This window comes from Pseudorasbora parva, chromosome 9 (genome assembly GCF_024679245.1).
Source record: "Pseudorasbora parva isolate DD20220531a chromosome 9, ASM2467924v1, whole genome shotgun sequence".
Lineage (NCBI taxonomy): Eukaryota > Metazoa > Chordata > Actinopteri > Cypriniformes > Gobionidae > Pseudorasbora > Pseudorasbora parva.
In genome coordinates this window covers 48,846,905-48,861,266 of record NC_090180.1, presented here as the reverse complement: position 1 = coordinate 48,861,266, position 14,362 = coordinate 48,846,905, and the positions used below count along the sequence as shown (strand labels likewise).

The 14,362-nt window shown below is 39.1% G+C and overlaps 2 protein-coding genes across 2 annotated transcripts in view; one reads left to right on the top strand and one right to left on the bottom strand.

The window, feature by feature from the left end:
- LOC137089348 (inositol-3-phosphate synthase 1-A-like) overlaps nt 1–6,758 on the bottom strand; it is an 18,690-nt gene extending 11,932 nt beyond the window's left edge. The window contains exons 1-4 of the mRNA XM_067452919.1: nt 6,605–6,758; nt 6,382–6,501; nt 1,363–1,524; nt 480–609 (exon numbers count right to left, since the gene is read on the bottom strand). Of these exons, the coding sequence (XP_067309020.1) occupies nt 480–609; nt 1,363–1,524; nt 6,382–6,489 (400 nt within the window). The 5' untranslated portion in view covers nt 6,490–6,501; nt 6,605–6,758. The remainder of the gene's footprint in view (nt 1–479; nt 610–1,362; nt 1,525–6,381; nt 6,502–6,604) is intronic.
- Nucleotides 6,759–11,477: 4,719 nt separating this feature from the next.
- LOC137089801 (ankyrin repeat domain-containing protein 34C) lies at nt 11,478–14,362 on the top strand. Its single transcript, XM_067453371.1, has 2 exons — nt 11,478–11,521; nt 13,217–14,362. Exon 2 carries the CDS (start codon nt 13,218–13,220, stop codon nt 14,172–14,174), a length of 957 nt encoding a protein of 318 aa, XP_067309472.1. The 5' UTR covers nt 11,478–11,521; nt 13,217; the 3' UTR covers nt 14,175–14,362.

The window sequence follows — 14,362 nt, the reverse complement described above, 5'->3', positions numbered from 1 at the left end:
TGTTTGCAGTGCACACTTCATATCAGGTCAAATAATCTATGCATATGTTGGTTTTATCTAGTACAAATCAACACATTTCTGGTTTATAGGTGATTAATAAAATCTGTTATTAGGTGAAAAGTTGTCAACCTTCAGCGCACCAACGTTAGCTAGCTTAAATGTTAAACAAACATGCAGCGATAGATGTGTGTGCCATCCTCTTAAAATAATCCACATTGCTAATCATAGTTACATTAGACAATAAGCCTTGACAAAATTCCCCAAACCACCCGAAAGTAGTTCATAATTCATTTACACAAATAGCCGTCACGGTCCTGCAGACATATTCGGACAGCTCGAACCTTCTTCTGCATCCTGTTTAAAAAATCCCTCCAAAAACCCGCTTGCCAACATTACACAGTGCCTTTTTTTGCCTCCAGCTAAGCCCCGCCCACCATGAAACGATGCGATGTTTACACACTTTAAAGGGCTCTGTTTACCGTCAAAAACGATGTCATTGGGATGAACCATCGGGAGCAGATCTCTGAAGGGAACGTAAACCTCTCCATCCTGATCGGATCCCAAACACACCGTGGAGGATTCCAGCAATGAGCCGTAATAATTCGCTTTCTGAAAGAAGGACAAAACAAAGATTGCTGTAACTAATGCCAGACTGCCGTCGACTAGCAGGAGCTTGTTACCCGCGTTCTGCTGAAGGTAAAGGTTGAGCATCCATACTAATCCTGGAGTAATATTGCATTCGCTCCATGTTTTTGGGTTATGGTTATGTTATGCTTATTTTTGTTGTGGTGTTTTATGTGCAAATATATTAGTATGCTTTATAAGCCTGACGTGGTCATAGTCAATTCGGTAACACTTTAGTATGTCCGATCGAGACGAAACCACCATAGGAAAATCTTAATCATAACGGGGTGACAAAATGTTTAAGGCCAAATGTCCAAATTTTGATAGTAAGTGCCAAAAAATACAATCAAATACAATACAAATACAATCAAAGTTATAGACATTTGTATTAATGAGTGTATAAAAAATAACCCACACCCGAGTGTCTATAACTCAAATTATGTATAAGGGCACACACAAAAAGTGGTTGGAATGTGCCAATTGGTGGCGCTATAATCAAACAAAACATGAAATTGGCTCTATACAACAATTGTTTTTATGTGTTTTCAACCGTTTTGGACTCGAAATGTCTTTACTCATTTTTGCAGTTGGTCTGCGGCTGCTTCCTTGTTTGCTCCTGTTTTTTTAAATGTTTGTTTGCTGTAAGGATACTGTATTGGGTCGCTGCTTTGAGGTCTAATGTAAATCTGTTTCAACTTCAAAACATTGGCCCAGTTAGCTAAATGTGAGACTCTGTACCTTCACACCGGTCTTGGTTTCCCAGGTCAGACCCAGTTTATTGGCCAGAACCGCAGCGGTGACCGTCGTACCGTTATTCCCGCCCCATCCCACCAGCATCACGCCCAGCCGGGGAACCTTCCTCTCCGTGCGGAAGCTGAACTCAGTGCAGGACGGAGTCACCTGGACAACACACACAGGATTATAGCACAGTGTGGCCATGTTAAACTAGGACAGGGTCATGTGGAGAAGTGTGTGTGGAGAAGTGTGTGTGGAAGTAGTTTGCATGGTTCCGTTCCAGTGAAGCTCGGACGAAAACTCAACCTTGAAGGGAAAAGATATTGCCTGTGTTTTATCTGATTGTTCTCACAAGGCACATTTATTACATTTAGAGGCATGTGTTCATAAATTGTCCGCACTATATAATTCATTCCCTCGTTTCACTAAATTGTGCGCACTATATAATTCATTCCCTCGTTTCACTAAATTGTGCGCACTATATAATTCATTCCCTCGTTTCACTAAATTGTGCGCACTATATAATTCATTCCGTCGTTTTACTAAATTGTGCGCACTATATAATTCATTCCCTCGTTTCACTAAATTGTGCGCACTATATAATTCATTCCGTCGTTTCACTAAATTGTGCACACTATATAATTCATTCCGTCGTTTTACTAAATTGTCCGCACTATATAATTCATTCCGTCGTTTCACTAAATTGTGCGCACTATATAATTCATTCCGTCGTTTCACTAAATTGTGCGCACTATATAATTCATTCCATCGTTTCACTAAATTGTGCGCACTATATAATTCATTCCGTCGTTTCACTAAATTGTGCGCACTATAGAAATTATTCCGTCGTTTCACTAAATTGTGCGCACTATATAATTCATACCGTCGTTTCACTAAATTGTGCGCACTATACAATTAATTCCGTGGTTTCACTAAATTGTGCGCACTATATAATTCATTCCGTCGTTTTACTAAATTGTGCGCACTATATAATTCTTTCCGTCGTTTCACTAAATTGTGCGCACTATATAATTCATTCCGTCGTTTCACTAAATTGTGCGCACTATATAATTCATTCCGTCGTTTCACTAAATTGTGCGCACTATAGAATTCATTCCGTCGTTTCACTAAATTGTGCGCACTATATAATTCATTCCGTCGTTTCACTAAATTGTGCGCACTATATAATTAATTCCGTGGTTTCACTAAATTGTGCGCACTATATAATTCATTCCGTCGTTTTACTAAATTGTGCGCACTATATAATTCTTTCCGTCGTTTCACTAAATTGTGCGCACTATATAATTCATTCCGTCGTTTCACTAAATTGTGCGCACTATATAATTCATTCCGTCGTTTTACTAAATTGTTAAAGGGGGGGTGAAATGCTGTTTCATGCATACTGATCTTTTTACACTGTTAAAGACTTGGAATCCCATACTAAACATAGACAAAGTTTCAAAAGTTAAGGTGGACGTTTGATGGGAGTATTTCTTTGTCAAAAATACTACTTCCGGTTAGTCATAAGTTTCGGCAAGTTTTTTGAGATCATGCGTTCCCATTGACGTTAGTGGGGGCGGAATTTCCTTGTATGGGCCTTACGGACAATTCTACCGGAAGCGCGTGAGAGAGAGCAAGGGAGAGAGCGAAAGCAACAGGCTACGCCCATCAACGCGCTGGCTTGTAGGATGCTAAACAGGTGATATAACCAGTAGCTACTGACTTACCCACTGATAGGCCGGCGGTCGATCTGTATTAGCACTTTCCTCACGCGACGGGCGAATCACTTTCCTCACAGAGCGACTCACTTTCCTCACGCGGCAGGCGAATCACTTTCCTCACTGAGCGAATCACTTTCCTCACCGAGCGACTCACTTTCCTCACGCGGCGGGCGAATCACTTTCCTCACTGAGCGAATCACTTTCCTCACAGAGCGAATCACTTTCCTCACAGAGCGACTCACTTTCCTCACGCGGCGGGCGAATCACTTTCCTCACTGAGCGAATCACTTTCCTCACAGAGCGAATCACTTTCCTCACGCGGCGGGCGAATCACTTTCCTCACTGAGCGAATCACTTTCCTCACAGAGCGAATCACTTTCCTCACTGCAGCGTGCTGCTGCACACGTCATTATTTAGCTCCACTCACACGACACGCCCCCACCCGCTCGGCTTTTTTCGGAAAGACTCGGAACAGCGCATCTTTCTTATATAATTATAAAAAAAATAAAGACTTTTCGGAGATATGCAGGATGCAATGCTACTCTATAGGTACTCAAGATTGACATGACACTGACTGAAACTGAGTGTTTCACCCCCCCTTTAACACTATATAATTCATTCCGTCGTTTCACTAAATTGTGCGCACTATATAATTCATTCCGTCGTTTCACTAAATTGTGCGCACTATATAATTCATTCCGTCGTTTCACTAAATTGTGCGCACTATAGAATTCATTCCGTCGTTTCACTAAATTGTGCGCACTATATAATTCATTCCGTCGTTTCACTAAATTGTGCGCACTATATAATTCATTCCGTCGTTTTACTAAATTGTGCGCACTATATAATTCATTCCGTCGTTTTACTAAATTGTGCGCACTATATAATTCATTCCGTCGTTTCACTAAATTGTGCGCACTATATAATTCATTCCGTCGTTTCACTAAATTGTGCGCACTATATAATTCATTCCGTCGTTTCACTAAATTGTGCGCACTATATAATTCATTCCGTCGTTTTACTAAATTGTGCGCACTATATAATTCATTCCGTCGTTTCACTAAATTGTGCGCACTATATAATTCATTCCGTCGTTTCACTAAATTGTGCGCACTATATAATTCATTCCGTCGTTTTACTAAATTGTGCGCACTATATAATTCATTCCGTCGTTTCACTAAATTGTGCGCACTATGTAATTCATTCCGTCGTTTTACTAAATTGTGCGCACTATATAATTCATTCCGTCGTTTCACTAAATTGTGCGCACTATATAATTCATTCCGTCGTTTTACTAAATTGTGCGCACTATGTAATTTGTTCCGTCGTTTCACTAAATTGTCCGCACTATATAATTCGTTCCGTCGTTTCACTAAATTGTGCGCACTATATAATTAATTCCGTCGTTTCACTAAATTGTGTGCACTATATAATTCATTCCGTCGTTTAACTAAATTGTGCGCACTATATAATTCATTCCGTCGTTTCACTAAATTGTACGCACTATATAATTCATTCCGTCGTTTCACTAAATTGTGTGCACTATATAATTCATTCCGTCGTTTAACTAAATTGTGCGCACTATATAATTCATTCCGTCGTTTCACTAAATTGTACGCACTATATAATTCATTCCGTCGTTTCACTAAATTGTCCGCACTATATAATTCATTCCGTCGTTTTACTAAATTGTGCGCACTATATAATTCATTCCGTCGTTTTACTAAATTGTGCGCACTATATAATTCATTCCGTCGTTTCACTAAATTTTCCGCACTATATAATTCATTCCGTCGTTTTACTAAATTGTGCGCACTATATAATTCATTCCGTCGTTTTACTAAATTGTGCGCACTATGTAATTCATTCCGTCGTTTTACTAAATTGTGCGCACTATATAATTCATTCCGTCGTTTTACTAAATTGTGCGCACTATATAATTCATTCCGTCGTTTTACTAAATTGTCCGCACTATATAATTCATTCCGTCGTTTTACTAAATTGTGCACACTATATAATTCATTCCGTCGTTTCACTAAATTGTCCGCACTATATAATTTGTTCCGTCGTTTCACTAAATTGTCCGCACTATATAATTCATTCCGTCGTTTTACTAAATTGTGCGCACTATATAATTTGTTCCGTCGTTTCACTAAATTGTCCGCACTATATAATTCATTCCGTCGTTTCATTAAATTGTGCGCACTATATAATTCATTCCGTCGTTTCACTAAATTGTCCGCACTATATAATTCGTTCCGTCGTTTCACTAAATTGTCCGCACTATATAATTCATTCCGTCGTTTTACTAAATTGTGCGCACTATATAATTTGTTCCGTCGTTTCACTAAATTGTGCGCACTATATAATTCATTCCGTCGTTTCACTAAATTGTGCGCACTATATAATTCATTCCGTCGCTTCACTAAATTGTCCGCACTATATAATTAGTTCCGTCGTTTCACTAAATTTTCCGCACTATATAATTCATTCCGTCGTTTCACTAAATTGTCCGCACTATATAATTAGTTCCGTCGTTTCACTAAATTGTCCGCACAATATAATTCATTCCGTCGTTTCACTAAATTGTGCGCACTACATAATTTGTTCTGTCGTTTCATAACTTGTGCGCACTATATAATTTGTTCTGTCGTTTCATAAATTGTGCGCACTATATAATTCATTCCGACGTTTCATAAATTGTGCGCACTATATAATTCATTCCGACGTTTCATAAATTGTCCGCACTATATAATTCATTCCGTCATTTCACTAAATTATCTGCACTATATAATTTGTTCCCTCGTTTCACTAAATTATGCGCACAATATAATTTGTTCCCTCGTTTCACTAAATTATGCGCATGATATAATTTGTTCCCTCGTTTCACTAAATTATGCGCACAATATAATTTGTTCACTTTTTTCACTAAATTGTGCACACTATAAAATGTGTTCCCTTGTTTTACTAACCAAACAATTGTTGGTCCCCATTGACTTCCATAGCATGGAAAAGTCAGTCAATAGGATTAACAACTGTATGGTTATCCACATTCTACAAAATATCTTCTTTTGCGCTCAACAGAAGAAAGGAAGTCGTAACATGAGGATTAAACGATGACAGAATGTTTAAGTGAGCTGTCCCTTTAAGAGAACTTTAAGAGAACGCCTGTTAGCTGGAGTGTGTAGAATAATTGTTTAACAGCATGTCAGCGACTCCAACAAGGAAGAAAATGAAATGCAACTTTGATAATCTGCTAATAAAACACACACACACACACACGCATGAGTTTTGCACTTACAGTAAGCGCGTCTCCATCTCTCCTCACAGATGCTGTGTGGTAACAGTAGCGGGACTCGATGTGCGTCTCTGTGTACTTCACATCCGCGCTGTTTATACGGACCTGCATGATGATATAAACCTGCAACAGCAGATACATGCGTCCAGTTTAAATAAAGACTACTGCATTGAACTTGCATTAAATATATGCATGAATAGCATCATAATGTCAGCATTAGACATACCTTTAAAGTTTCCCGAGCGGAATAAAAAAGTATCTCTGAGCGAAGACTTGAGTGCTTTTAAATCCTCAGCAGCTGATGCGTCCCGAATGTGCGCAGGCTCAGATGACCTGTCTGAAAGTGTGGCGCACTTGCTTCTCATTGGTCGCGCGCCACGGGCTCGTTTATCGCGCGGAGTTAGAGGAGGAGTTAACGACACCTTCTCGATTCTTCGACTCGTGGGGCTAAATGTGATGGTTTATGATTCTGGAATCCGTCAGACAAAAGCAGAACGTCTGGAACAATCTGTCCTGTAAGATGCACACATGCATTTAATGATGCAGTCAAATAAAGCACGCATCCTGGTAGTTAATATACTAATGCATGCTTTATTTTGCTGCATCTATGCTTTAGAGAGACAATAATAACATAACCCTCATATCAGAAGTGCATATGCTTTATTTTGCTATTTTAAGAGCAGAATTCCAATGCATTAATGTTTTAAACAGCTGATATTAGTTCGTGTGGAGGATCATACCTGTACAAACACACACACAAAGGGTTATGACTCAGCAAAGAGTCCAAGAAATGTTCTCAAGCACTTGAGAGACTGTGGAAATGTACCAAGAAGGACAATCAGAGAGCAAGAATGCTCTGGAAGCTCAAGGTTTTCACAGAGGCAGTGGAAAATTACTGATGGTTGGGCAGATAAACACCTTCCCCTTAACTTCCCCTTGAACTGCTTTAGTTCTCATAATTGGCTCTATAACCGTCAAGCATGTCAGGGATTATATACAAGACTATTACAGTGATCATATTATGAATTAAACAGCTCGTAAACATACTTTATTTTACTTGAAATATCTTTTTAATACAGCTGCATGCACGAAAAAGCATGAAATACAGAGCAATTAAAGACATTTTTGGATTATTTTAGGCTGAAGAATGATTTGTAATATGCGTATCAGGTTTGATCAGTAGGTGGCGCTGTTACCAAAGTGATGTTGTGTGGTCAGTGAGAAGAGCCAGTGACACATATAAAGGTCACATGGTCTGAAGATGAGACCATTTTGATGAATATCGGATCAACATGTAGGAAAAGTGTAAAAAAAGTTGTTTCTCACAGAAATTCAAAACGGCGAACAGGAAGTTCGACTGAATATGGCATTATTGGTATCAATGTTCTCGGCACGAATAAAGGAGTCTATAGAGACCAGTTTCATTAAAATAGGCCAAATGAATCAAAAGCTATTCGCATTTTTTTATCATAATTTTTGGCCACAAGGTGGCAATGCTTTGAAACCTTTTGAGTTGTTCTTTTTAAAAAAAATCTCTTTATTATACTTGTTTTTATTTTTAATTCCTACACATGGTATTCTTATTTATCATGCAAATGTTATCACTACTTTAACACATTTCTACGTAAAGTGCTTTGAATTGCCATTGGGTATGAAATGTGCTGTACAAATAAACGTGCCTTGCCTTACCTTCCTTTTAGGGGATGGTCCACATACCGAGTTTAGGAACGATATGGTAACGTATTCATAAAATACAACATCTTACGACAAAATTAAAAATGGGAACAGCCGATATGGTAAAATTGTGCATCATTCGACTCAGTGTGCTGCACTGAATCAAAAGAGACCAGTTTTTTTGGGTTCAGAAGTTATAATCAAAAATAGCCATTTTTCATATCTCCTGACCAGGAGGTGGCGCTGTGCTGAAACGTTACATGTAGCCTTAGGTCATGCTTGGTGATGACGTACCAAATTTGGTCTGAATACGCTAGTGTTGCGGAGATATAGCCTTGCGTCCAATTTGACATGCTCTTTTTTAAATTAGTTTGTGCGTTATTCAAGAAAGGTTTATCAAAATGCTTTTGTGTGTGTGTGTGTGTGTGTGTGTGTGTGTGTGTCTGTGTGCTTGGAACAGTCTAGGAATAGTTTGAAAAAGTAGGTTTTCATGACAGAAATTCATCGCCTGATAATAAAAAAGTTAACCCATGACAATCATGCGATTAATCACGAGTTAACCAATGACAATCATGTGATTAATCGCGAGTTAACCTATGACAATCACGATTAATCGTGAGTTAACCCATGACAATTATGGGATTAATCGTGAGTTAACCCATTACAATTATGGGATTAATCGCGAGTTAACCCATTACAATTATGAGATTAATCGTGAGTTAACCCATGACAATCATGCGCTTAATCACGAGTTAACCCATGACAATCATGCGATTAATCGCGATTTAACCCATGACGATCATGTGATTAATCACGAGTTAACCCATGACAATCATGTGATTAATCGTGAGTTAACCCATGACAATCATGAGATTAATCGCGAGGTAGCCCATGACAATCATGAGATTAATCGCGAGTTAACCCATGACAATCATGATTAATCGTGAGTTAACCCATTACAATCATGAGATTAATCGCGAGTTAACCCATGACAATCATGAGATTAATTGCGAGTTAACCCATGACAATCATGAGATTAATTGCGAGTTAACCCATGACATTCATGCGATTAAATGCAAGTTAACCCATGACATTCATGCGATTAATCGTGAGTTAACCCATGACAATCATGAGATTAATCGCGAGTTAACCCATGACAATCATGAGATTAATTGCGAGTTAACCCATGACAATCATGAGATTAATTGCGAGTTAACCCATGACATTCATGCGATTAAATGCAAGTTAACCCATGACATTCATGCGATTAATCGTGAGTTAACCCATGACAATCATGAGATTAATCGCGAGTTAACCCATGACAATCATGAGATTAATTGTGAGTTAACCCATGACAATCATGAGATTAAACGCAAGTTAACCCATGACATTCATGCGATTAATCACGAGTCAACTAATGATAATCATGTGATTAATCGTGAGTTAACCCATGACAATCATGCGATTAATCACGAGTTAACCCATGACAATCATGTGATTAATCACGAGTTAACCCATGACAATCATGCAATTAATCACGAGCTAAACCATGACAATCATGCGATTAATCACGAGCTAAACCATGACATTCATGCGATTAATCACGAGTTAACCCATGACAATCATGAGATTAATCGCGAGGTAGCCCATGACAATCATGAGATTAATCGCGAGTTAACCCATGACAATCATGATTAATCGTGAGTTAACCCATTACAATCATGAGATTAATCGCGAGTTAACCCATGACAATCATGAGATTAATTGCGAGTTAACCCATGACAATCATGAAATTAATTGCGAGTTAACCCATGACATTCATGCGATTAAATGCAAGTTAACCCATGACATTCATGCGATTAATCGTGAGTTAACCCATGACAATCATGAGATTAATCGCGAGTTAACCCATGACAATCATGAGATTAATTGCGAGTTAACCCATGACAATCATGAGATTAATTGCGAGTTAACCCATGACATTCATGCGATTAAATGCAAGTTAACCCATGACATTCATGCGATTAATCGTGAGTTAACCCATGACAATCATGAGATTAATCGCGAGTTAACCCATGACAATCATGAGATTAATTGCGAGTTAACCCATGACAATCATGAGATTAATTGCGAGTTAACCCATGACATTCATGCGATTAAACGCAAGTTAACCCATGACATTCATGCGATTAAACGCAAGTTAACCCATGACATTCATGCGATTAATCACGAGTCAACTAATGATAATCATGTGATTAATCGTGAGTTAACCCATGACAATCATGCGATTAATCACGAGTTAACCCATGACAATCATGTGATTAATCACGAGTTAACCCATGACAATCATGAGATTAATTGCGAGTTAACCCATGACATTCATGCGATTAAATGCAAGTTAACCCATGACATTCATGCGATTAATCGTGAGTTAACCCATGACAATCATGAGATTAATCGCGAGTTAACCCATGACAATCATGAGATTAATTGCGAGTTAACCCATGACAATCATGAGATTAATTGCGAGTTAACCCATGACATTCATGCGATTAAACGCAAGTTAACCCATGACATTCATGCGATTAAACGCAAGTTAACCCATGACATTCATGCGATTAATCACGAGTCAACTAATGATAATCATGTGATTAATCGTGAGTTAACCCATGACAATCATGTGATTAATCACGAGTTAACCCATGACAATCATGTGATTAATCACGAGTTAACCCATGACAATCATGCGATTAATCACGAGCTAAACCATGACAATCATGCGATTAATCACGAGCTAAACCATGACATTCATGCGATTAATCACGAGTTAACCCATGACAATGCAATTAACCCATGACAATGCAATTAATCGCGAGTTAACCCATGACAATCATGCGATTAATCACGAGTTAACCCATGACAATCATGCGATTAATCACGAGTTAACCCATGACTATCATGCGATTAATCACGAGTTAACCCATGACAATCATGCGATTAATCGCGAGTTAACCCATGACAATCATGCGATTAATCACGAGTTAACCCATGACAATCATGCGATTAATCACGAGCTAACCCATGACATTCATGCGTTTAATCACGAGTTAACCCATGACAATCGTGATTAATCGCGAGTTAACTATTGACAATCATGAGATTAATTGCAAGTTAGCTCATGACAATCATGCGATTAATCACGATTAAATATTTTAATAGATTGACAGCCCTAGTAAACATACATACACTTACAAAAAAGAGCTGTGGTATCATAACAGCACAGATACAGAAAAACAACACACACTTCTGGAGGAATACACACATACAAGCGCGCACACACACACACACACACACACACACACACACACACACACTCACACACACACACACACACACACAGATCGTGTTCAGTGTCTCTCTTCAGCTCCAGTCACCGCTCGTGTCAGACGATCATCAGCAAAATATACAGGTAAATTTCAATACCATTACTTTACAATTTCACATATTATCACTTAATACGAACTAATTGTGCATTGTTATGAATACATGACATTAATACATAAATAAAATGTCATAATTAGGCCTGTCATGATCAGGAATTTCGTGCTGATGATAAACGTTGTGCAAATAATTGTGATTAAGATTTAATTCTCTTTTGTTCATGTACAGTGTAAGCCAAATATCATATTTGTATATGTAATATAATGATAATAGGTCCATATGATTTACTTTTGTTGCTTCCCTTGAGCTTTCATATGATGCCATGAAAAAGAAAATATAGCAATATAATGCAGTCTGATTAAACCCAAAGCTTTGACTGTATTGTGTGAGAACATCATAACCTCATCATCTGTTTCATAAACTGATTTATTGCGTGTAATATTCTGAATGATGATGATCATAAAGCGTGGGGTCTGAGAATAGAGCGCCTCCTGTAGAGATGAAGGAGAGCGGCTGACCTTCACCGCTCATGATTATTATATACAGTCACATCAAAACATTTCTGCTGCCTAAATCATGCTTTTCATAATTCAGACCGTAAAAACGCTTTTTGAATGTCAATTCTGTTTTGGCATATCGTGACTTCTCACAATCATGACTTTCTACTAATAATTCACAATTTTGACTTTTTTCTTATTACCTTTTCCTCCTATTTGAAGTTTTACTTTATAAATATGACACCGAAGGGATTTTATTTTCATCATACGGTTTGAGTCCCTTAAACCACAAGTTCTTCCTTCATGTTTGATTCAATAAGTGACATATTAATGTCCATTTTGACTCTCATAATTGTAATAAAAGTAGAAATTATGACAGTATGTTTAAATTTTTATTTATAGCAAAATTGTCAATTGTTAATTTGTCATAGTTTCAACTTCTTATTGCATAATTGACTGTCATCATTGCATGATTGTTATCATTGTCTTTATTGAATAATCATGACTATGACAATTTTAACTTTTTGTCAGATTTGACATCGCATAATGTCAATTGAAAAAATGTGTCAATTTTGACTTTTTATTGTATAATGTCAATTTTGACTTTTCAATTATAACATTATAAAAATGTTAAACTTTAGTCATAATTTTGACTTAAAGTCTAAATTGACAGTCAATTACACAGTTTGTCAGATTTGACTGCATAATGATGTCAATTTAAATTTTTGGTCATAATGTTGACGTTTTATGTGTAAATTTTGACGTGACAATTTTGATTATTGAATAATTATGACATGGCAATTTCGACTTTATTGCATAATTTTGACTTTGTATGTCAAATAAATTTGTCGGCATAATTTCGACAATCGCATAATTATGACTAAATATGTAAGTTTTGACATGTCAATTTTGACTGTTGAATAATTATGACATCAATTTCGACATCGCATAATTTTGACTTAGTATGTCAATTTTAAATGTCATAATTTCGACTAAATTTTATTTTTATAATTTTTAGTTTTAATTATTAATTGTGGCATATGTAAATGTAGAGTTTTTCAGTCATAATTTCGACTTTATTGCATAATTAGCCTACGACTTAATATGTCAAATTAAAATGTCATAATTTCGATTCGTCGCATAATTGTGACATCATATGCAAATTAAGAGTTTTTCGATCATAACTGTGCCTGATGATTGTGACGTTGTGTGCGTGTTTTCCGCAGGATGGATCCGGCGGGTCTCCTGCTGGACGGCGGTCCGCTCATCGGTGCGGCTCGGCTGGGTAAACTCCGGCTGGTGCGCCTCCTGGTGGAGGGCGGAGCTCAGGTCAACCAGAGGAGCTCCAGAGGAGAGACGGCTCTTCTGGCCGCCTGCAGAGCTCTCCGTGCAGATCCGACCGCGCCGGACATGCTGAGGCTGATCCGGTTCCTGCTGAGCCACCGGGCCGAGCCGAACCTCCAGGACCGCACGGGCCGCACGGCTCTGATGTACGCCTGCATGGAGCGGGCGGGAGCCGCGGTGGCGGCCGAGCTGATCGCCGCCGGTGCCGATGCTAGCATGGAGGATTATTCCGGCGCGTCGGCCCTCGTGTACGCCATCAACGCGCAGGACCCGGACACGCTGGCGGTTCTGCTGGAGTCCTGCCGGGCCCGGGGCCGCCAGATCATCATCATCGCCACCGATCTGAGCCGCGATGGGAGCCGTTATCGGAGCGCTCCGCCATCGCCGGTATCCTGCATGTCGCCCTCGGACATCGAGCTCAAAACAAACTCTCCCGGATCCGATGGAGAAAACATCTTTAGCTTCCGAGCGGACGGTTCTCCGCGGTTACGCTCCGACTCCGAGCCGCGGCAGAACCCAACGCAGTCCTACGAGATGAGCCTCACGGAAAACTCACCGGATATCACGCTCCAAGCTGCGGGAATGAGCCGAAGAAATACGTTACCGGATCTCCTCCCGCCGCCATCGCTTCGACTCACGCTCTCCGGCTCGGCATCACGGCTCCCTTCCAGAACCAGCTCCATGTTTCTGGCTCCTCCTGACGGGCTTCCCAGCTGGAAGAGATCCGGAGAGCAATCGGGATCTCCAGCTCGCCGTGGCTTCCTGCCTCCTCTTCCTGGTGGATCCGGTGGGAGAGTCCTGCCTCTCAGATCAGCTCCGTCTGAAGGGAATCTTCCATAACTAAACTCCGACAATTAAATATGAGCTTGAAATTGTTTTCGGAAGAAAAACTGACTTTATGCTGGTTAGTTAGGCTATTTACAACAACAACAAAATAAAAGAAAAAACTGACTTTAAATAAATAAGAAGAAAATCTGCCTTTTTTACAGGTTGGTTATTCACACACACACACACACACACACACACAC

What these genes read in the sequence shown, in the direction of transcription:
- LOC137089801 (XM_067453371.1), top strand. Translation starts at nt 13,218, where the DNA reads ATGGATCCGGCGGGTCTCCTGCTGGACGGCGGTCCGCTCATCGGTGCG.